Source organism: Xiphophorus hellerii, chromosome 5 (assembly GCF_003331165.1).
Source record: "Xiphophorus hellerii strain 12219 chromosome 5, Xiphophorus_hellerii-4.1, whole genome shotgun sequence".
Lineage (NCBI taxonomy): Eukaryota > Metazoa > Chordata > Actinopteri > Cyprinodontiformes > Poeciliidae > Xiphophorus > Xiphophorus hellerii.
In genome coordinates this window covers 25,018,616-25,039,804 of record NC_045676.1, presented here as the reverse complement: position 1 = coordinate 25,039,804, position 21,189 = coordinate 25,018,616, and the positions used below count along the sequence as shown (strand labels likewise).

General features: G+C 39.0%; 1 protein-coding gene across 1 annotated transcript; it reads right to left on the bottom strand.

Annotated features, from left to right (window-relative positions):
- Window positions 1-942: 942 nt before the first annotated feature.
- cplx2a (complexin 2a) lies at window positions 943-18,945 on the bottom strand. Its single transcript, XM_032563841.1, has 4 exons — window positions 18,755-18,945; window positions 17,613-17,698; window positions 3,972-4,150; window positions 943-2,563 (listed from the first exon to the last, which is right to left on the bottom strand). Exons 2-4 carry the CDS (start codon window positions 17,641-17,643, stop codon window positions 2,372-2,374), a joined length of 402 nt encoding a protein of 133 aa, XP_032419732.1. The 5' UTR covers window positions 17,644-17,698; window positions 18,755-18,945; the 3' UTR covers window positions 943-2,371.
- Window positions 18,946-21,189: the final 2,244 nt, after the last annotated feature.

Genomic DNA, 21,189 nt, shown 5'->3' with positions numbered 1-21,189 from the left:
TGGCGTCTCACGAGCTCGTTTACGCTCGTCTACAAGCCGGAAGCGTGGATCCACTGAGGCGCCCAAACTCTTCCAGGTGAAGTCAGCTTTTCCAGGTGAGGTTTTAACACACAAAGTTAAAGTCCAAATAAGTTCGCAATGAACAAAATGTCTGCCGAAGGTGACAGACGGTCGCGGGTTAATATGGCCAACCATGAATGATTTCAAAGAGCACTAGCATATTTCTCCATTTAGTTTTGTTAGCAAAAATACCCACAAGAACAGTTTATGAATGGTTATAATATGAAAAATGTTTGGGGATGAAGTTTTGCCGTCGACTATATCAATATTACAGAACAATAGCCACTTCAGATAGAAAATCACAATAAAACATGTTTGTTTTTGTTTGCCTATATCATGTTGTCTAGTAAGTAAAGTTCCTCGCGATTAGCTCAGGATCCACGAATTGAAGGAGTTGCTATGCTCCTTTATATAAAAGTAAAAGTAAAAAGTACAGGGCAGTAAAACTACTCGTAACTCGTTCCCAGAACCCTTACTCCCCCAAAAATATGTCAAGTAAATGAATAAATGCAGTTACTATCCATCTCTAAAAATTGGCAAGTTTTATTAAACAACTAGCGCACTGAAATCTCTTTTCTTGATTTTTTTTTTTTTTTTTTGGCAGAAAGTGCCCAATTAAGCCCTTTCCATTTTATGGAAATTTAAAAAAAAAAGAAAATAAAGTAATCCCATTGCTTGAAGTCAAGTAAATAAATAAAATATCAAGCTGCTGAAGTGTTGTTTACATTTAATGGGTGCAGATGTGACCAAAAATGTAGAAAGCCAATTCAAATCCAAAAAAGGCCATAAAACATCCAGATGCACAAGACACAAAAAATAAGTTTACAGTTTTTCCTTCCGCTGTTTTGTAAGTCTGATCACAGAAAAAACACACTTCTCGTGTCTGTGAGCGGGATTTTAAGTCTTTATTGAATCTCAGGCAGAAACATATATTTAATCCGTTATTGCTCTTGTCATTCTGCATAACCTCCATCCAGAACAGTAACACTGAACCCTTTGAAACACTTGCTTCTGTTATTTTCTGTAAAACAAAATCAGCAGGCTGGGATTGTGTATTGAAGGAAAGTGGCCTCTCTCCAACAAGACTTGGTCTCTTTGATATAATTTCTAAAACAAAGAGGAAAAAAAAACCTTTATCTCATTCACATGTCATGTATTCCTTCCCATTGATCCTGATTGTAGCAGTATAGATACTGTAACTTCTGGTCTTATGGCTGATAGCTTAAGGTTTTGGCTGTTGCGTAAAACAGCTACAGCAGTCATTCTTCCTCAAAATGACAAAAAAAAAAACAAACAAACAAAAAAGAGAGACACCAAGCAAATTAAAATTAGTTTCCTGAATACATACATATCTAATTGCTTTTTTTTAAACTACTGATATTATTATTATTGTTGTTGTTATAATTATTATTATTATAATTAACGGTTATATCAACATGGAAGTAAACACAGTCAAACTTAAGTTATTGCCTCGATATTTTTTTGCATGGTAAGAAATAAGATGGACAGCAACCAGGTGGATTTTAATACATGACGACACAACAAACTCTCCAGACAAATGGCATGCAGGACATGACACTGAGCAAGGAAGTAGAAACATTTCTGAACACCGTACAATATGAACATGGAACGCGTTGCGCTTTGAGGGAGTGTGTCTGGAAGACAGACAAAAAGGTTTTACAGATTACGTGTAACACTGTGTGCAAAAGGTTTTACATAAATATCAGACAGAACACACATAACATAAACTTTAGGAACATACAACAGTAGTCTTTAAATTGTTCTTAAAATATGGCTTATCCAGATATATCTTTTTCTTCTTCTTCTTTTAAATAGCCACTTATGTATTCTTTTATATGTGATATCTATGATTGTTTGCCCACCTTGATGTATGCGTTACTTTTTTTTATAATTTTTTTTATGTACAAACTGAGTGAAGGTGGTGGACAGATATATTTTTCCATACTGCAGCTAATGCAGAGGAGAAAACAAAAAGTTCAAAATGTCTCAAACTAGAAGGGTAACCCATCTGAAATGTGACTTTAGCCCTCCACATGTTGTTAGCTTTGAAATCTAACATGGCTGAAGCTAACATCAATCTAGCTAACATTCACCCGGTTGCTGAGTCAGTGTAGTCTGTTTGTTCACATCTGAGAAGTTTCCCTACTACAAAATTGTGATTTGACACCGAAACACTCCTCTAAATTCTATGTTGGATCTACATTGACAATAAAAACCCGATTCAAGCCAACCTTGTGAATGTAGCCTGCAAATTCAGCCAGACAGTGTTAGCTTTAGTTAGCTGGCTAAGCTACTTCTTTAGCATGTCTTGCAGAGGGCCTGGCAGGTATTTCATCACTGTGTCCATGATGCTTTCTTCTTCCTCCTCATCCCCACAACCGGCCGGCACGGCTTTCTTGGGTCGGGTCAAGCTGCCGGCTGCGGGCTCCTCCGCAGCAGCCGCTGCCTCAGCCTCGGCCTCCTCTTTCTTCTTCAACCCATACTGGCATTAATACACAGAACAAGAATGGTGAGTAATGCAAAGACAAAATGCATATGAAAAAAAAAGAAAAGGATCAAGTTGCTATGTGACACATTGGATCCTTATTCAATGTGTATTTCCACTTTGAACCCAGACGTTGCCATTATGCCTCGAAAATAAGATTCCATTTTGTACAATGAACCAGTTGGTACCCTTAAATTATACCACAGTACCCTATATATAAATTCCTGGACAAATTCTAGAACGATTATCACAAAAATACTTGAATCTCAATAAATTACATTATTGACTATAAACTAATGTAGATTTAATATTACACCCTAAAGCATTGTTCAAGGTACTGAACCCTTTGTGGGCCAATTAACTCTTACAGAACATGAGAAATGGACACCTGATCCAAATTAAATAGCAATAAAACACTTTATGCTGGTAATTATAATTTTTTGAAGTCACATAACTTTCTTATAATGGGCAAGAAGTAGACTATAGGAAATTTGAATCATCAGTTTTCAACTAGGTTCGGTATTATTGCCAAAGTCGACATGAATTAGTCAATACAAAGTTTCCAGTGAGTAAAAAACTCCTTATCTTACCTGATAAAGTGAAGTTTTAATCTACTAAAATGACAGTTAAATTACCAGAGTTCATACAATTGTTTTAGTACCTGTAGAAAAACTACTGAATAGTCTTTTGAGAGTGAAGATTTGTTTATCCAGTCACCTGACGTTTTGTTTTTGTTATAATTTCTCAGTCTGGGCGAGAAGAGCTTTAATAGGGAATTATTTTTAGGGAAACTAATCAACTCAAATCCATTTTGTCTCACTTTAAGCCCAGTTCTGATTTGGGTGGAACATTTTTAAGGAGATACCCTGCTGTAAGCCACATAATCATTCATAAGCAATCATAGTACTCAGAAAATCTGCATCATCTTCTGATTTAGTTATATTTCCTCATCAGCTCTCTATCTTTTTGCCTGATAAATCCCAGTCCCTTTTCTCAGCCTTTTGTCTCTTTTTGTTCTGCACAACGTCCTGATCCATGTCTGATGTATTTTAAACAGCAAGTTAAAAATAAGACAAAAGGAAGAGAAAAAAAAAGCTACCACTAAAAATAGCAAATGTCGTTACGCAGGTCAAAATTGGCTTTAAGAAGAAACGTAAATGATCACGTCGCGCATTATTTTCGGATTATTACACTTTTCAGGAGCTGTTCAATCAAGTCATTTTTGTTTAAAAATATTGACTTTCCCCTTAATGAGCTAGCGTGTCAATTAAAAACTTCTCTGGGAAATTGGCATTCTTTGTTTTTCCTAATAATCTAATGGCTAGTAATCTGTTTCTATTTCCTCTTCTTTCCCTTTGGTTAATGACTCGCTACACTCAGACGGCAGATGTGGTTTACATCATACCTTATCCCTGATGCCTTGCCTCATCTGTTCCCTCTCAGCCTCCATCTTGGCATATTTGGCCTTCCTCTCCTCCTCCTGCTGCCTTAGCGCTTCCTGTCGCTCCTCCTCTTTCTTTGCTGCATCGGGGTCCTCCTCCTTCTCCTCCCCGCCCAGCATCTTGCCCACATCAGGGGGGCCTCCTGAGAAACAAAAAGACGGCATCGTAAAACAGAGACATCAGGTACAGTGACGGCTCCAGCTGGTCCCTGAGACTTTAGTGTCGGAAAATTCAAGCAAGACTGTGGGATGAAGTGAATTAAACGGAGGCAGACGTAGGATGAGACATAAAAGGAAAACATTTTGACAGAACAGATTGCACACAAAGAGTATTCCAGGTAAAGATTTTATGGAAGTCATGACATTTGAACAAGCTGTTTTGATAGAGTGAGCATGAATTTCATTTTTCCTCCAGTCTGCCATGATAGAAACTTTTGGAGCATCTGTTGTGCGAGACTTTGGCTTCTGATAGGTTCTCTCTGGCAAAATGGCCTCAGGGGAAAGAAAAGACTAATAGCTATTAGATGATCATTGCAAATGGCAACTGGAGGGAGGCTTGCTGGTGATTGAGCCTTCAATCCTGTAACTTAGCTTTTTTCCTCATGTAGATTGTTATTCTCAGGGAATTGCTGAGAATTTCATGAGTTTGGTTGTTCAAGCCACATGTAGCTTGTGAATCTAGAGAAGACTTTCCACCATATCCATTAGCGTGATTTATTGGGGCGTCCTTCAGGAATAAAGAGTATTTAGGTTGCTTTTATGGGATAAATAGTCCCAAAATAAGAGCTGTGTCTGCTTGCTTGACCTTGAGTCTATCTTCTACACAGTAGGTAGGGTTCAGTGGCTGAGCTAATCCTTAGTTTGAAGGTGTTTAGATAATGGACAATATTACAAGACACAATCTCTCTTTGTCTTCATTTACCACTGAGCATTAAGGTCTACTTCCACAGACAAATTAACTCGACTTGAACAAGTAGAACCCATGGGTGTAATGGTAAAATCAACTTGGGAAAACAATCACAGTTCACTCCTCCTGTCCCTCATTTCCAACGTCTGTCCTGGCGCCTCGTGTGATTAATTGACGTAGATGTAAAGAGTCAGTTGCCTGTGAGTGATGGTAGGATATGTTATGTGGCTGCTGCTCTGGCTGTACTAAAAAGCACCAACCGGTTTGTCTCAAATCCAACCCTCTCCTGTGATCTGGAGATATGGATAATGACCAAATGCCTTAGATCCCAGAAGAAACCGGCCGAGATGAGTCTTCCCTCACAGGGCCGCTGACTCTCTGTCATGAAAGAAGTCAGTTAAGGTAACCAAAATGGCTCCTGGTTGTCTCAGGCACACCCCAATGGGAGCACACCACCAGGCAGATCCAGAATCCATGGAAGGGACAATATATCCCTTCTGGGCTTCGAGCAACTTATGTCTACCTGGAGTGGATCTATGGAACTGGAGTATTTCTAGGGAGAAGAACATCTATAGGCAGAAGACCTAAAGGCAAAAAACGGTGAATGAATGAACCCAACTGAAAGCTTTGGTCACGTAGAGGGCTTTAGGAGTTTCGTTCTATATTCTAATGGCAAAGAACACAAAACCAAAGTTGCCTAAAACAGTAAAGAGTAAAATCCACGAATCACCTGCTTTGTTTAATTTCTTTATATTTTGTTTTACACAGTACATACAGGTAGTCATTTATTTTTCAACTTGAAATGTTATGTTGACGGGTCTGTGGCCTGTTTTCATCCGGGGTAAACTGAACCGAGACTGTCAAACCTATGAGACTATTCATAACAAAGCGAAGATTTTATGCAACAAATGCAGAAAAAAAAACATTTTGGGGGATTTTTTTTAAAGACATTGACATTTCATCTGTATGGATTAACATTTCCGGCTTCGAGGCGATTCTGGTCCACCATCCAGCGTCTCAGGAGGGGGAAGCAGTGTGGCACCAACACTGTTTATAGTGGGGATGGTGTGCTGCTGACCTCAACTCGGGATGTTGTGGGCCGGTGGGCAGAATACTTCGAAGACCTCCTCAATCCCACCAACACGCCTTCCATTGAGGAAGCTGAGCCTGGGGACTCTGGGTTGGGCTCTCCAATCTCTGGGGACGAGGTCGCCGAGGTGGTTAAAAAGCTCCTCGGTGGCAGGGGGTGGATGAGATCTGCCCTGAGTTCCTTAAGGCTCTGGATGTTGTAGGGTTGTGTTGGCTGACGCGACTCTGCAGTATCGCATGGACATCGGGGGCAAAATGATTCGCCCAAATCTGACGTTTAGGAAGATTTATGTCGTGCGACAAACTAAGGAAGATCTAATGCCCTTTCGAATTCTTCCGCAGTATTATTTGAAATGGAAGTCCCTTCATTTAAGCAAATATATTGCTTTTAAAAGGGGGAGATAGTTGTATAAAAAGAGAGAACTAGTTTTCCTGCCTGTCCGAACTAACCATTTCCATCACCGGAAATCTACCGAGTACCACGCAAAAATAAAAATAAGTCTGTCTAAAGCCATCTTTGTCAACACAATGAACAGAAATGCCAGTGGTAGGAGAAATTTAGCTGAAGACCGGAGTAGACAAATGAACAGAAGAAGGGAGGGGGGAAAAAAGGAGGAAGATAATTTCAATGTTGTGTTACCAACAGACTAATCTTGGGAAACAAAATGGGGAAGCGGGCTATCTCTTTGAGGCGTTATTGTCCAATTAGCCAAGCTGCTCCATCAGCAGGATTGCCCTTCAGTTCATGAGCGGCCACACACAGACTGGTGAGCGTGCGACAGCCGAGGAAGATGACGAGGAAGAAAACAACACAAGCAGAGAGGGGACGACTAGAACGAGATGGAGAGAAGAGGAAGGAAAGAGGCATTTGAGGGGAAAAAATAAACAGCAGAGACGTCTGCAGCTGCCCGCAGTACAGTTGGAGTTTCGACTCATTCAGCATAATAAAATCAAACTTCAGCATGTTGAGGGAGAGAGAGGCAAAACATCTTAATATGGCTAATAAATCAGATGACTACTTGAATGGACCGTCCTTCAAATAGTTCTTTTAAGTAGCTTTTTATGGCAAAAACTGAATAAAAAACACTATTGAGATTCCTCTCCTACCAGGAATGGAGAACAATGTTAACATGGTTTTCACTGTATGACCAGCAGTGTTATGCAGCCGTAAGCTTAGTGTTCAAATACCTGGGCTTAACCCTGCATAAAAGTGCCACCTTGAAATTAGTGACTGCAGCTGAAGTCCACTTGCTCCTTTTTAACCGACGCTGTATCAGCTCAGACCCTCAGAAAAGCCTCCAGCGACAACGAGGAGCATTGATTTTTCCATAAATCAAACTTAAGTTGCTGAAGGAAGAAGAGACTTTGGCATTCGCTCCTCGAAAACCAGTAGATGGAAATAAAATTACTAAATACCTAAATGAGTATATTTAGAGACACATTTAACTACAGCCTTAACGGTCCATTTAAAAGGAATGTGACACCTTTCTTAAAATATATATATTCGTTATTTAATTGACTACACTTTCTTGGATCTTCTAATGAGTTTTTGTTTCCCTGGGATATAAATAAGACGTGACACAGACACACATTTCTTTTAGCCACCAGGCTAGACAAGAACCTATACTCATATTCCAAGTACACACCACACAGTAAGGATAATAAAGGTTAAAAAAAAACTATACCAACCATCGGGTGTAGTTGTTGTTTAAGTCTGACGTCAGTATCGTTTTGGGTTCTACCAGCTAAGTTTCCAATTGTCTTGCGAATTTTGATCAAACTTTTAAAATGTCACGAGAAAGAAAATGCAAATTATGGGTGCTTCATCAGATAAAGAGGTGCCAAGCTAGCATGGACCAAACATCTTAGGAAAAAGGAGATAGTCTTACCCTCTGCTCTGGAGGCTTAGAGTTTTTCAGAGTTTCATGCCTCTGGTAAGGCACAAGCTCCCATTTAGTGCAGTAAGAATAAAACCACTTCAAGAAAGCATGAAAACTTAATCCAACCTCCTTCTCTGAACAAACTGGACCTGAATCCAGCAGAAAACCTTTGGTGTGAACTTAGGATAAGGGCGTCACTCTGTGTGTTACAAGCTTGTGAAATGTTAGGTTGAAGACTAATTGCTGTTTTTTTTTTTTTTTTGGTCAAAGAAAGTCTCACATAGTAGCAACTACAGGAGTACCAATAATTGTGCCTCTGGTAGGTTTGTTAAAAACACTTACTTTCAAGAAGGGATGTTTACACCATGCATTCATAGGTACTTTATATGACATCAATGGAAATACAATAAAATAATTTTTTTTTTTTAAACTTTAAGCTTTGTTGAAAAGGACAAATTAATGTCAAGCACCAAAAACATTGTGTAAAAAGAAAGAGTTAAGTGTAAATATAATTTTTCATTTAACTCTCAATAATCTCATTTGTCAGTCACTCATCAGTGATCAAACAGTTCAGTAGTGAGATTCTTTGACCTAAACAGTTTGTAAACAGAAATGTTTTTAGTCCTGATTTAGACGTTTCCCGCACACATCAGGTTTCCAGGGAGTTGAAGAGAGTAGAACTAAATGTTGTCTAACGCAGAAATGCATTTTGGCCTGAGATCATTTAGTGCTTTATAAACCAACAATCAGATAACAAACAGCCATATAAATGTCCTCAAAGTAAAGGTTGGATTTTTCTGAAATTTTCTGTGTAAGATTATGTTAAAATAAAAAAACGCCACATTTATTCTGAGCCTTTTTCCACATCTTTGCCAAAGGGAGCCAATAAATAGCCTTGTACTTTTAGTAGAGAATAACAATAGACTGAAGTATTTTGACGAGGGGAAAAAATTCAATGAGGTCACAGATTTTCCTGCAGGGGGAGAAATTACCACACATTTGGCACTTCTGCTACGAGAAGGAAGAGATGTAAACGGAGCGAAGGAGACGTGTGTGCACATAAATTGTTTGCTTTAATTTCTGGCTTATATCCATAAGATCTGGTGGGGTTTAGCCTTTCTTGCCCTGCGTGTTTAAATGAACACATCATGTAAATAAATTCTCGTGAAGAGCAAAATGCAAACGCATAAACTGAATATAAAGTATCTGGTGTGAGTCCCAGTCACTGGCTGCATTTACATATTCTATATGTGCTCTTAAACCTGTTAAAGTGTGCCTCTTGACAGCTTCTACACACTTTCGCTTTGAATTCATGAGGAGAGAGTGACTATATAAACTGAAGTGGGTTAAGGTCCTGACAAACAATGCATTCATAGGAAAACATGAAGCACAAGTGGCGCTAGCAGAGAAACACTACTATATTACCCAGCATGCCTCTTTTTTTCTGCAGATATTGAAATGAACAGTCTTTGAAACTCAAATTAGTCCCCTCAAAATATGTTTTTAACCTTGAATACGCAAATTAGGATCCATACATGTAACCCTAAGTGAAGCTAATTTAGTCTAAGTGAACAAAATGCTCAAATTCAGCAGATTAAGATAATCTGTTCAAACCTGATTATTGTTTTGTTAATACTCCAGATTTATGCTTTTCAACTATTTCACATTTGCATAAAATATGCATGGGGGGTTATGTGTTCAGATTAGATGTCTTGTATGTGCACATCGTTGCCAAAAGCACTGAGAATACAAAACCTAACAAAGGTTTTAACAGAAAAACATTTAATTTCAGCCTCTCTTGGTGCCGGTTTTATACAAACTGCACTGAACATACGTGCAGACGCCTCACACCAGCCCTGTTAAAATTAAGTCATCATTATTGGCTAAACCCGAGTGTCCAGATAGCTGTTTTGGCCTAATTGCACCACGATTCATTTCAATAATACTTGAACTCAGCAGCGAGACAAAGGGTGTCATTTCTTAAATCCTCTCTGCTAAATTGCCTCTTTGCTAAGTCTTTGTTAAATCCAAAGCCTCTGGGGAAAGTGGGAAAGATCGCTAACCTCAGCCAACTTTCCCAGTGCTGGAACTTTTAGTAGCATCAGATAAACAGCGCCTTAATCTGCCCTCTTCTCAGAGGAAGGCTCTTGTAAATCCATCGCCTGGTTGGACAGACCGGGTCCGTGGGTATTAACGACAGCAGAAATGTGGCGTAACAAAGAAGAGCAGTAGCACTTTTTCCTCAGCATTTTTATGCTTTGGATTCATTTTAGTTTCCTCCCAGAAGCAGAATAACAATCGGGGCTGTGGTTGAAAACAGCTTTGTTTTGCACTAAATCCTCGTGTCATATGCACAGCTTAATGGCTTGTCTGTTTGCACGGCATTTTTGTAAACACATTTAAGGAAGCTTTCTGCAAGAAATTCACAAAACTCAACTCTAATATGTAACAACTTTATTCAAGGAAGACACATCTGTCAGTTTCTCTGCTCCGTAACATTTGGTTTTGATGCGATTTATGTTGATGGTGTTGAAGATATGTCGTAAATAAAATCGCTTTCTTCTGACATATTCATTTGAACTGCCTGTTTTTGCGATGTTTTCTTCATATGAACCATCACAAGTTTCCATAAAGCTGCTACACAATCAGATTTTGTGTAAACTAGGTCTAAACGTAAAAAAGTCTCGGCATGAAGATGACAGTGCAACATCTGTGAGGAAAAATCTATTTGTTTACTTTTTTTACTTTCCATTGTTTCCTTGTTTTATCAAACCAATTTTCTTCTTTTTTTTTTTTTACTGTAGGTTTTTATTGCCTGTAACTTCCCCTTAACTTAGATTTGACCTAAGTCACAAAACAATGAACTTTTGCTCAGAGAGAACTGCCAACTGTTTATCAAACGTTATTAGGATGTGAACGAGATGCTCGTCTCTGGAAGCCGGTTTTAAGCCGAGACTAAATGTGAACTGATGTAATTACTTCAACTACAAAAACTGCTTGGTTATTTTCTCTATGCTGTTGGACCTACGCCTGTCACAATAAGCAATAAATCAATCATGATAAATTTAAATGAGCGCGATGATTTCCATTCGGGCAACAGTCGTTAAAGAGAGGCTCGCCTTTAACATAATTTAAAGCCGCTGTTTTGAGAAACAAACATTTGATACCCAGTAGGAAGTAGTTAGCCTGCACTTCCTGCCTCTTTTGCCTGACTGTTAATGACTGTTACTTTCTTAAAATTCAGTTTAATTATTGTTGTTTTGTTTGTTTATTTTGGATATTTAAAATGTTTTCTGGTTCCAGTGTTAAATGTTCCTTTGAAATTAATATATATACATACAGTATATATTTATCTTTGAGTGGGTCTTCCCCCATTACTGTGCCATCTTTCTATAATATTAGTTGAAAATGAAATCAAAATGACAGAGTTATCATTTACTACAATAATTCCTGAGACAATTTATTGTCTAGCAAAATTTATTACAGCGACAGGCCTAGTCTGGACTAAAGTTGTTTGGTTTTAACTAATATTCAACCATTGAGCATTTATATTCATCGAAGTCTGAACATTATAGTTTTGGTCAAACTTTAAAAAGTAGTGGCCTGATAAAGGACAAGTTATCTAGATTAATTTGCAAAAGATAGATGATAAACGATGATTATCAGTTAATATAATTTATTATATTCGCCTCATTCTTTTCTCACAAGACAAAAGTAATGTTAATGGTAAATTTGTCATAAATTTCTCTTTGTCTTAGGTGTGCACTCTTTACCTCTACTCTCATGCTATTAGAATATTTATTATATAAATGAATCCATTTTTTTGTAAGAATCAGTCGTCATGAGAAAAGCTTTTTTGCTCAGTACAAAAATATCTTCAAAATCAAATCAAAACAAAAGAAACGAACTCAATAAGGAGATTAATGTAACTTCAAACACAATTTTGTTTTTGCCAGCGTAACAGAGAATCTGTGGGGGGGAGGGTGTGTGTGTGTGTGTGTGTGTGTGTAGGTTTGCCCATTATGTACTGAAGACCCGATCCATCAGCCAATCGTGTTACAAAGCCGTTTAAAGAAATTATCTCCACTTTCAGGGAATCGGGGGAGGAAGGAGTCTCTCAAGGTGTCTCTTGTTTCATTTCCCCTGAAATAACTTCACTTACATGTGATTCCCTCTTTGATAGTGAACAGTGTAAAACTGGATCCACATATGTTAGAATTTAGGACCAAATAAATGACAGCTGGTAATAATTGCTCCGAAATAAATACAAAAGCAGGTCTTTTAAATACACTGCACTTAATAGTAGGGTCATTCATTGCTTTCTATGAATCATAATATAGAAGAAGAAGAGATTTTACAATTAAGATAAATTATTTCAATAAGAAAGACTGATGAGTCAATATGGTTTAAAACAAAATAATTGTGGTGGGCCCGTGCAAGAACAGAATCACTATAAGGCCTCTGGCATGTTTAATTTTTACTTGGTGTTCTGCAGAGTATCAACTTTTCTGGAGGCATGTTCTCTTACTAAAGCTCTCCTTCCCTGGCCTGTCAGTTTAGGAGGATTCTTGTGTCATACCCTTTTCCATTTTCTGTGAGATCTTCAAATCTTGGGAAATTATTTGAGAAGTCAATTCACCTTTAAGCTTCTTCACAACTTTACCCTCAACCATTAATTTACAGAAATGGCAACTCTGTTGATTAAGTAGTCGATTTCTGAAGCCAATCTGTTGCACAGAATTTAATTTGGGGTCATCAGAGCAAAGGGGACTGATTCCATTTGCACATCACGCTTTTTAGATTTTTATCTGCTTGAAATTAACGTATCAGTTTCCTTCCACTTCATTCCTTCCTCTCTACAATTGGCTAAGAGTTGGCTGCATTCGTGACATTTTCGCTAAGGCAGTCATATTTCTGCTCGAGGCCTTTGTAGTTTGACTGAACTTATGTCAACAGAGTAGTGTTTTAAATTGAATTTGAGCTCCAGACGTTGGAGCTCATTGAAAGGTCTTTTTTATACCAATGATCCAATCTGTCACAGTGGGTTGGAAAAACCAACTGGAAAACCCCCCCTCTGGATTTCCCACTTGGAAAATCAGAGAATCAAACGATCCAATATGGCCGCTCCTCCCATCGACAGTAGTAAGGAGTGGTGGAAACGTGTCTATTTTGAAGGACACACTTGTAAGAGTTAAAAGTGATGTTTGGATGCGCAAAGTAGAGTTTAAAACAATGTTTGTAAGTCGTACTACGCATAATGGCTACTTGGTGGAATCCTGATTTCTCCAAGTACGTTGACTGGTCAACTTGTGAAGTCATTCCCAGCCCCAAGTTTAAACTTCTACGGTAAAGGGAATGCGATATAGCTTCAGATTTTCTGAGTTTTGTAAGTGCAGGGTCAGTTCTCGAGCACTCTGGAGCGGGAACAAATATTTAACTTTGGCTTTTAGTTCCTCAGCAGAAGCTGTTTGCTAGCCTGTTTAATTCCTTTCAAACAATGACCCATCACTAACTAAACTGTGTCTTAAGCGTTCCAGTGGTTTGGTACGTTCATTTAGAGGAGACTCATGAATAAACGTCTGGGGAAAATAAGGTTTTTGGGAAGCTTCATTACTGTCGGTAATGGTAAATTTTAGCTTAGGCTTTAGCTTTTAGGTTTTTAGCTAGCGGTCTAATACAAAGTAGGATTTTTCTCTTGTCCAAAAGGTGTTACGTCATTAGTCGCTCTTCTTAGTCACAGGTTTGCATCTTTTAACTGTTTCGGGCATCAGGTGACATACAGTTTTCAGCTGTGGTTGCTCATGGCAGAGCCAAGCAAGCCAGGCGAGTATCAAATTATAGCCCTGCTGAGTCATTTCAGTTCAACTACGCTCCGTCTTCCTCCCCGTATCTGTAACTAGAGCCGCCTTAGAGGATTACTTAATGCACTGGAAGCATTCTCTCAGTCACGAAGACTCATCCTCACAGTGCCGCAGCTTTGGAAAACACAGTTGAAACTAAACAGGCAAAAAAAAAAAACGGACCCAGGAAGTTTCCAGTAGAGAATCTGCCTTCTGCAACTTGAAAAATGTAGACAGTAAAATGCAGCCTGGTTTATTTTGTTTCCCATCTTTCAAGGTTATGGGGCTGACATAAAATTTCAAACCACCGTCTCAGCAAATATCATTGTGATGGCGTATAAACTGTCCAGTTAGGTTGCCGAAGCAACATTTTCCTGACCCAAACCAAGTATGGTGTCTAAACACAGTCTTACAGAAAGAGGGGAAAATGGAAAAACAATTCAACTCAACTCTCGCGGTTAAATAAATTGTTGTCGTTCTCCATCGCCATCATCCTGAGAACTAGTAGATTTTTTTTAAGACTCTCAAGTCCCTAAAACTAAGCAAGGCAATCCATGTTTTGACCTTGACAAATAAATCTTTGTGCCTACCACAAAATGTCTTATTTTAAAAGGGATTTTCATTCTACTCCGTTTTATATTTGTGCTGTTAACAATTGACACTGTCGCTGTGGAGAAACATCAAGTTTGACCAGCTTCTTCCACTACGTGATAAACGAGTCTGTTTCCTGATTTAAATGCTCAAAAAAAATCTACTTTTAATACATAAAAAGCAGTTTTGGCTGCCAGGAAAAACAAACCTTAAACATGTAGACTAGTTTACAAAATAAACTGTAATTACAACAGTATTAATATGGAAAATTTACTATGGCTTGGTAAAATACAGGTTAAGTATGTAAATTCAGTTAGACATTTCTGATGGATCAGTCAACTTGCTGTTTTACAAATTCTTTTGGTGGAAAAAATTATGCACCATTTTTTACCATAACCCTGGGTAAATTTAATATTTCTGCACAGTGTGAATTCTTTGCACTTGAAATACACCATCCAATTACTGCATCCAGCGGTCTTTTGTAAAAGCAATATCGAACACGTAGCCATTGCGATGGCAGCTGCAGTTCAACGCACTGTGCAGCTCTGTTGGGTTTAATAGAGTGCCTCACCCTACATTAGATGAAAGCCATATGAGCACAGATACCAGCATTTTTAGAAGAAAGGGAACTCTTTTAGTTCTGGAGTTCTGACATTTAAATCATTCGTTTTTAAAATTATTTGGCTGCCATGTGTTGTAGTAGCAGGAGGTAAAGTGACCTCAGCCTCAATTTTACATGGCAACACGCTACAAATTCCACTTTCATTACTTTTTATGCAAAGTGGTGCAACACGAGAACCCCAAGTTCATTTAAAATTTGTAAAATGATGTTAATTAAAGGAAGCATGTTTTATTTTAACTGTGACTGCAGGTGTGTGTGAATGGCTTTCTGTCTTGGCCTTGTTGTGGACTGGAGACATGAAGCTCTCTGCATCTCCCCTGATGCATGCTGGGAAATAAGCTTCCAGCCTCCCTGCATCCCTCAACAGAAATATGTGAGTAGAATGGATGAATGGATGGTTACATTTGCATATATATATATACAGTACAGACCAAAAGTTTGGACACAACTGTGTGTGTCCAAACTTTTGGTCTGTACTGTATATATATTTAAGCCATATAAGATCTGCATGAAAACCACAAATATCACAATGGGAAATAATTAGAATATATATATCCTCGTATATAAAACATAGATGCTAATGGAGGTTCACTTTCACTAAAGTGTGAAGAGGAAAACTTAATTTCATACAATGTGTAAAAATGACTGATGCAGCAACTGATTTCATTGTTGTTGTTTTTCTCTGTTTTTTGTATTATAATCCTGACAATGTTCACAAAATTCTAAATTTCAAACAATCTTTTGGACTTACTTTAGATTTACAGCTAACTTTAAAAGAAGAAAAAAATGTGTGTAACTCGTTAAGCGTGACAGCCGATTGCATTCCAGTTTCTGTTGGACTCCCCAGAAGCGGACCTCGTTCTGCTTAATGAGGTACTATTAAGGTCAACACCAGAACCCAACAGCAGTGTGTAATACTGGTGGAGACCGTACTGAAACACATTCAGTAATCTAGTAAATATTAAATTCTGGTCTCTTAATTAGCTAAAAAAAAATCAAAATTTATGTTGCTTAAAAAATTTATATGAATGTTTTGTGTTTTAATCTGAAAACAGAACATTGTGTTATTGTTGCCAACTCAAAATTAAGTTTAAAAAAAAATGTTTTATTTAGGGTAAATAATTGGAGTCTGAATACTTAAAGTATCGAATGCGTCTAGCATTTTAAGCTCATAAAAGAACTTTGATTAAAATTTGGAAATGCGTTTGTTTCAACAAACATTGTACGTTCATTGCATGTGTAGATGTGTCTATATTATTGTTAAATTAAAACTAAAATCACAATTTAAACTAGAACTGCAAGCCGTTATAATGGATTCCTCGCCCTCCCCAGCAGGTCCCCTTTTTAAAAAATCAAGTTAACAAAAACTTTTATTTCAGATATTTAGATAAACTTTAAAGTGCTTATCCCAAAGTAAAATCACAGAAACTGGTCATTTTGAAATGTTCACAGCTCAATTTTGTCCTGATTCACTTTTAAATAAGCTAAAAAATGTCATCAAGCAAATATATTGCAATATTTTGCCTATGTTACATATCTGACAGCAAAAACAGTGAAATATGTGAATGTAATGAAATGAATTTAGAGCTGAGAAATGCTCTGATAAGCAATGACCATTGATGCCGTGTGGATTTTAACTAACATGTACTGACAGACTGAGCAGCAGATCAATAGATCCCTGGATTGATTATCTAACTGATTGGTTTGCTTCATTATCAGGCTGCCTCTGCCCTCATAATGATTTGTAGTCCAACCTTTATGCTGAGTTGGTCGTTTTGTCGACATTCCGCTAAATAAGGTCAATCAATCTAAATTGGAAAGGAACTGTAGGTTGAAATAAAAAAAAAAGCTTCATCCCACAGAGAATTGGTGTTGCACATCAAACTCTACAACTTTGTAAAGTTTACCGCACCCACTGGAGCCGACCCGCTCACAACGACAGGCGCAAGGGCCCCTTTGCAGCAGGCTTGAGGCACCGAACCCACCCACTCTCTTGAAATCTGGTATCTGCAGCTCGGACTTAAACCCTGCCTCCGACTCAATGCAGTTGATTTAAGAATTCACAGTGCGGCTGCAGGGCACGCAGAGGCTTATGCAGAGCGAGGCGGCGGCGGCGGCGGCTGCCTCTCCTGCATCCCAATGAGATGACAGAGTGGGTGAGGGGGGGGAGGAGAGGGAGCTACACGTCAGCCCCCGCCGTTCAACCGTAGCCGGCTAACTGCTGCAACCTGGAGAGCAGCGGCTCGACGGCACGCACGACTGAGCCGAATGGGAGAGATCCCTGCATTAAAACGGCCGGTGCCACTTTCCTGCTCTTTGCCTTGGAGCTAAAGCTGACAAGGTGGTTCAGTTGCAGAGCTATTATTAGGACTAATTAGAGGCAAATATTATCCAAGAGGATAGAGCTTGAAGGATTTAAAGGACAAAAACTCAATTTTTTTTTGCTCTAATTCTCACTTCTCTTTATCACTTGCTTTCAAGGACTTTGACTTTTCTTCCCACATAAGTTACTCTGTGCGTGTGTGAGAGAGTGAGGTCTTTAGTTTGGTGCAGGATGCAAAAACAGCCCAACGTCCCACCAACAACTACAAAGCAAGCGGCCCTCGACAGCGTCCCTTTAAATCCTGAGCACTGCAGTGCTGTTAAATCAACCTCGCGCCGAGGCAGACGACTCACCTCCCAGCGCAGCTTTCATTACAAAATTCATGATGAGGCAGTTCTGCGTTCCTTTCCCTCAGTCGTTGACGTTTTCAGGGACAGACCTGGAGCCAGGGGACAAAACACAGGAGTTTTAAACGGGATGGGGATCAAAGAAAGAGTGAGAAAGAAAAAATATATATCATAAGCACCCAAAACCCAGTTTTACTACTAAATTGCTGTAAATGTCCATCCACAGACTCGAGACCATGTTTACTTTAGACTAACCCGGGCTCTTTCTGGAGCAGCGGTGAGTTTAGAGGAGGCACCTGCGCCCTGGATTTACAACCTCACTCCATCTTGAGAGGATTTATGCTGACACCGCCTGACTTCAGAGTAATTCATCCTCATAAAAAATGACGACCAGAAAGGAGGGAAGGAAGGTGAAAACAAAGGCAGGGTCGTTCTCAGCCAGAGGAGGCAGCTTTCTGCATCCACTGGGCCCTGAAGAAGCATCACTTTGCACAATGATGGAAAAAGCTTTGCAGAAATGTTTAGGACACTCTCCTTTCCCTCCACTTCAGTGTCCCCTATCCCATCCTAATCTTGTTTTGAGACTTTTTATAAAACCAAATTTTTAATAATCTTACATTCAAATGTGCATTTTTTCACAATATGGAACTTTATTCCTGTGAGATTCAAAGCTCAAGTTAACTGTACGACACTGAGTTTCACGGAGATTAAACCATCTAATTAATTTAAAGCTTGACTCCTGATTTGTGTACTCTCTCTCTATGTATAATTCAAAGGTAATCTGTGCAGTCCTGCTGCATTCTCCTGCATACCCTTGGCACTGCAGCACAGGCAGATGCATTCATAACTTCCTACATCAAAGTCATCGTGCAGCAGTTGGAACGTCTTCCAAATGTTTCCTGATTTCATCCCACTGCACCAGGACCCTCAGTTCCTCCTCGCGCAAACCCGTCCGGTCGTAACTAAGTGTTCTCATCCGCTCTCACTTTACCTCCTGCTATTACCACGTACGACGGACAAAACCCAGCGCTGGAAAACATAAGTTACATAAAAGAGAAGGGCACAAGAGCACAAGCATCCTCTGGTGAGAGGTGCAGGACCTGCCACCGTCCCGTCCCGTCATCCAACAATCTCCCCGCATCATTTACCTGCTTTCTCGATGCTCCTCCCTTCCTTTAGCGCTCCTTGAATCAGCCGTCTTCCTTCGTCCCCTCGCCGGGAAGAAACGAAACGAGCGATTTACGCGTCTCAAGCGAAGCGACGTGCCCCTCTTTGTGCGAGCAGCTCTCAGTTTGCAGTCATGCCGGCTGTGTCAGAGTCAAGGCTGCAGCGGAGGAGGAGGAGAAGGAGGAGGATGGGGAGAGTCTATTCCTGCAGGACGAGGGGGAGAACATGCACAAAAAGAGGGAGGGGGAGGGGGAGTTACATGGACGATATACCCTACCTCTTCAGTGTAGTTCAACTTCGACAGTGAGCACAAAACATTTAATTTGGTGCATCCTAGTACTCTATTTTACTCATGAATTCATGTGATTTGTGCGATAAACCTGCTTAAATCTTTTTTTGTTTAGTCCTCCTCATGCAGATCTTAGCTGTCCAAAAACACCTTGTGTCTTGACAGTGGAAATCCATTTGCATCACTGTGCTCTTAACTACTACCAGTTGTATTTTTATCCCCGCGAGGATTTGAGTCTAACAAGACCGTTCATTGGATAAACTGACGGACTATTACCAGGACTCAATCAGCCCAGTTCTTCCTTCACTTTGTTTCACCCAGCAGCCTCACTGACCTGAATAACGAGTCCACCTGCTCACCTGTCCCCAAACACACTTATCACTGCCGTGACGCCAAGGACAAATAACGTATTTGTCGTCTGACCTTGATTCTGACTCTAAACTCTAAAATGAACTCATCTGGAGATGTAAGTGCTTAAGTCGTTCCCCTTTTTCTCATTTTCGTGGTGACATTTGGGCACGTGGCGAAGAAGACGTCGAAAGAGCCCAGAAAGCTGTTAAACATCTCCCTGCCCCTGCATCTAGTGTTCAAGATAACGTTTTATTAATATTAAATAAAACTGTTTTCATTTTTATTGGTCACTAAGTGAACACCATGCAGTGAAACTCATGACAGAGCTTAAAACAGGACAACAAAAATTACTATGGATCAATACCAATGCCAGTTTAAATCAATAAAATTCGTGATTAACATCAATTTATAACTTTATTGTGTTTAAAGTGTAAGCTCCATCTTACCAACCTTGAAAATTCAGGACAAAATATATTTTTTAAAAAGTTATTTAAGGAGTTTGTAGTCTATAGGTTTCATCCAAATTTAGTCTAAACAAAGGCTGTGATAGTTATGATTGGGTTTCCCCCACACTCTTCTTATCATGGAACTCTTATTAGAACCAAAAATCCTCAAAGTCTTTTTTTTTTTTTACGTGAATAGGGGGCAGATATTATAAATTTATCCTTCATTTTCATTCATGATTTCTCTTCGTTGTTACATGAGCTATTCATATTTATCATTGAGTGAATGAAATAACAAAAATAAAATGAAATAAAACATTAAATTCCATATTTGAGATTAGCAGACGTTAGCATCGCTGTTTAAGGTAAACCAGATGTGAAATGTAACAGGCTGAACATGGCATCATTTCATCACCTGCCTTTGTTGTTTTTTAGTGATCATATTTCATGTTTTTCATTTGTTCAGAGAAGTGTAGTGTTGCTTCCGTTGTGAGCAGCTGCATGTAAAATGATTCTTTGAGATTTTGTTTTTGTCTACAACAGTAAATTAATTCTGTCTCCCTCTCAGCCGGTATTGAGCTGCATCATGCCGCTGCTTCTACTCTTTTTCTTTTTTCCGCCTTCGATTCTTGATGCCTTTTCAAGGCCGTGTCCAAACACAGGTGTGTGCCAAACTTGAGATTGGGGCATAATTGATAGGCTACATCCTTTTCTTGTTATTTTTGTATTTCTTGTATCTAATAACACTCTTTACACGTTTTTTTATTTTATTTTAAATGGGTTGTTATAATGATTGGCATAGATATGATTTTTTATGAACCTGACTTTCTGGTGCCCTTTGTAAATTTTTAATAATCAAAATATAGCAAATGCACATTGTCACATTAAAATGGCAGCACGAGAAAGATTCAGGTAAAATGGTGAGAATCTATTCTTCATCGGCAATTACAATGAAAGAGTTTTACTACATGCTAATCAACAAAACTATATTCAAAGCATATCCCCGTCAATATCACCCTTTTGTCTCAGTAAAAAGAGAGATGTGTTCAGGTTTCAGTCACGGTAAGATGGAAACAAGTGAAAGTTGATCTCTGTACATCATGGATTCCATCCGTCTGTTAGACACGGTGTCAGACAGCCAGTCTTTACCGAAACAATCTGTGCTTCCTCGGATTCATTAGTCATGAAGTGCTGAGCCAGGCAGGGTTAGAGCAGCTCTCACTACAATGCAAAGGTAGATGGGAGTCAATAAAAATCCTTAGGGGATTTATGGATTAGGACTTCTCATCAAAATGGAGGGGGAAAAAAACATCTATAGAGAATTACTTACCTG

Coding starts and splice junctions, on each gene's coding strand:
- cplx2a (XM_032563841.1), bottom strand. CDS start 17,643: ATGAATTTTGTAATGAAAGCTGCGCTGGGAG. Junction 4,151..17,612: donor AATGAAAGCTGCGCTGGGAG/GTGAGTCGTCTG, acceptor TTTGTTTCTCAG/GAGGCCCCCCTGATGTGGGC. Junction 2,564..3,971: donor GGCAAGGCATCAGGGATAAG/GTATGATGTAAA, acceptor TATTAATGCCAG/TATGGGTTGAAGAAGAAAGA.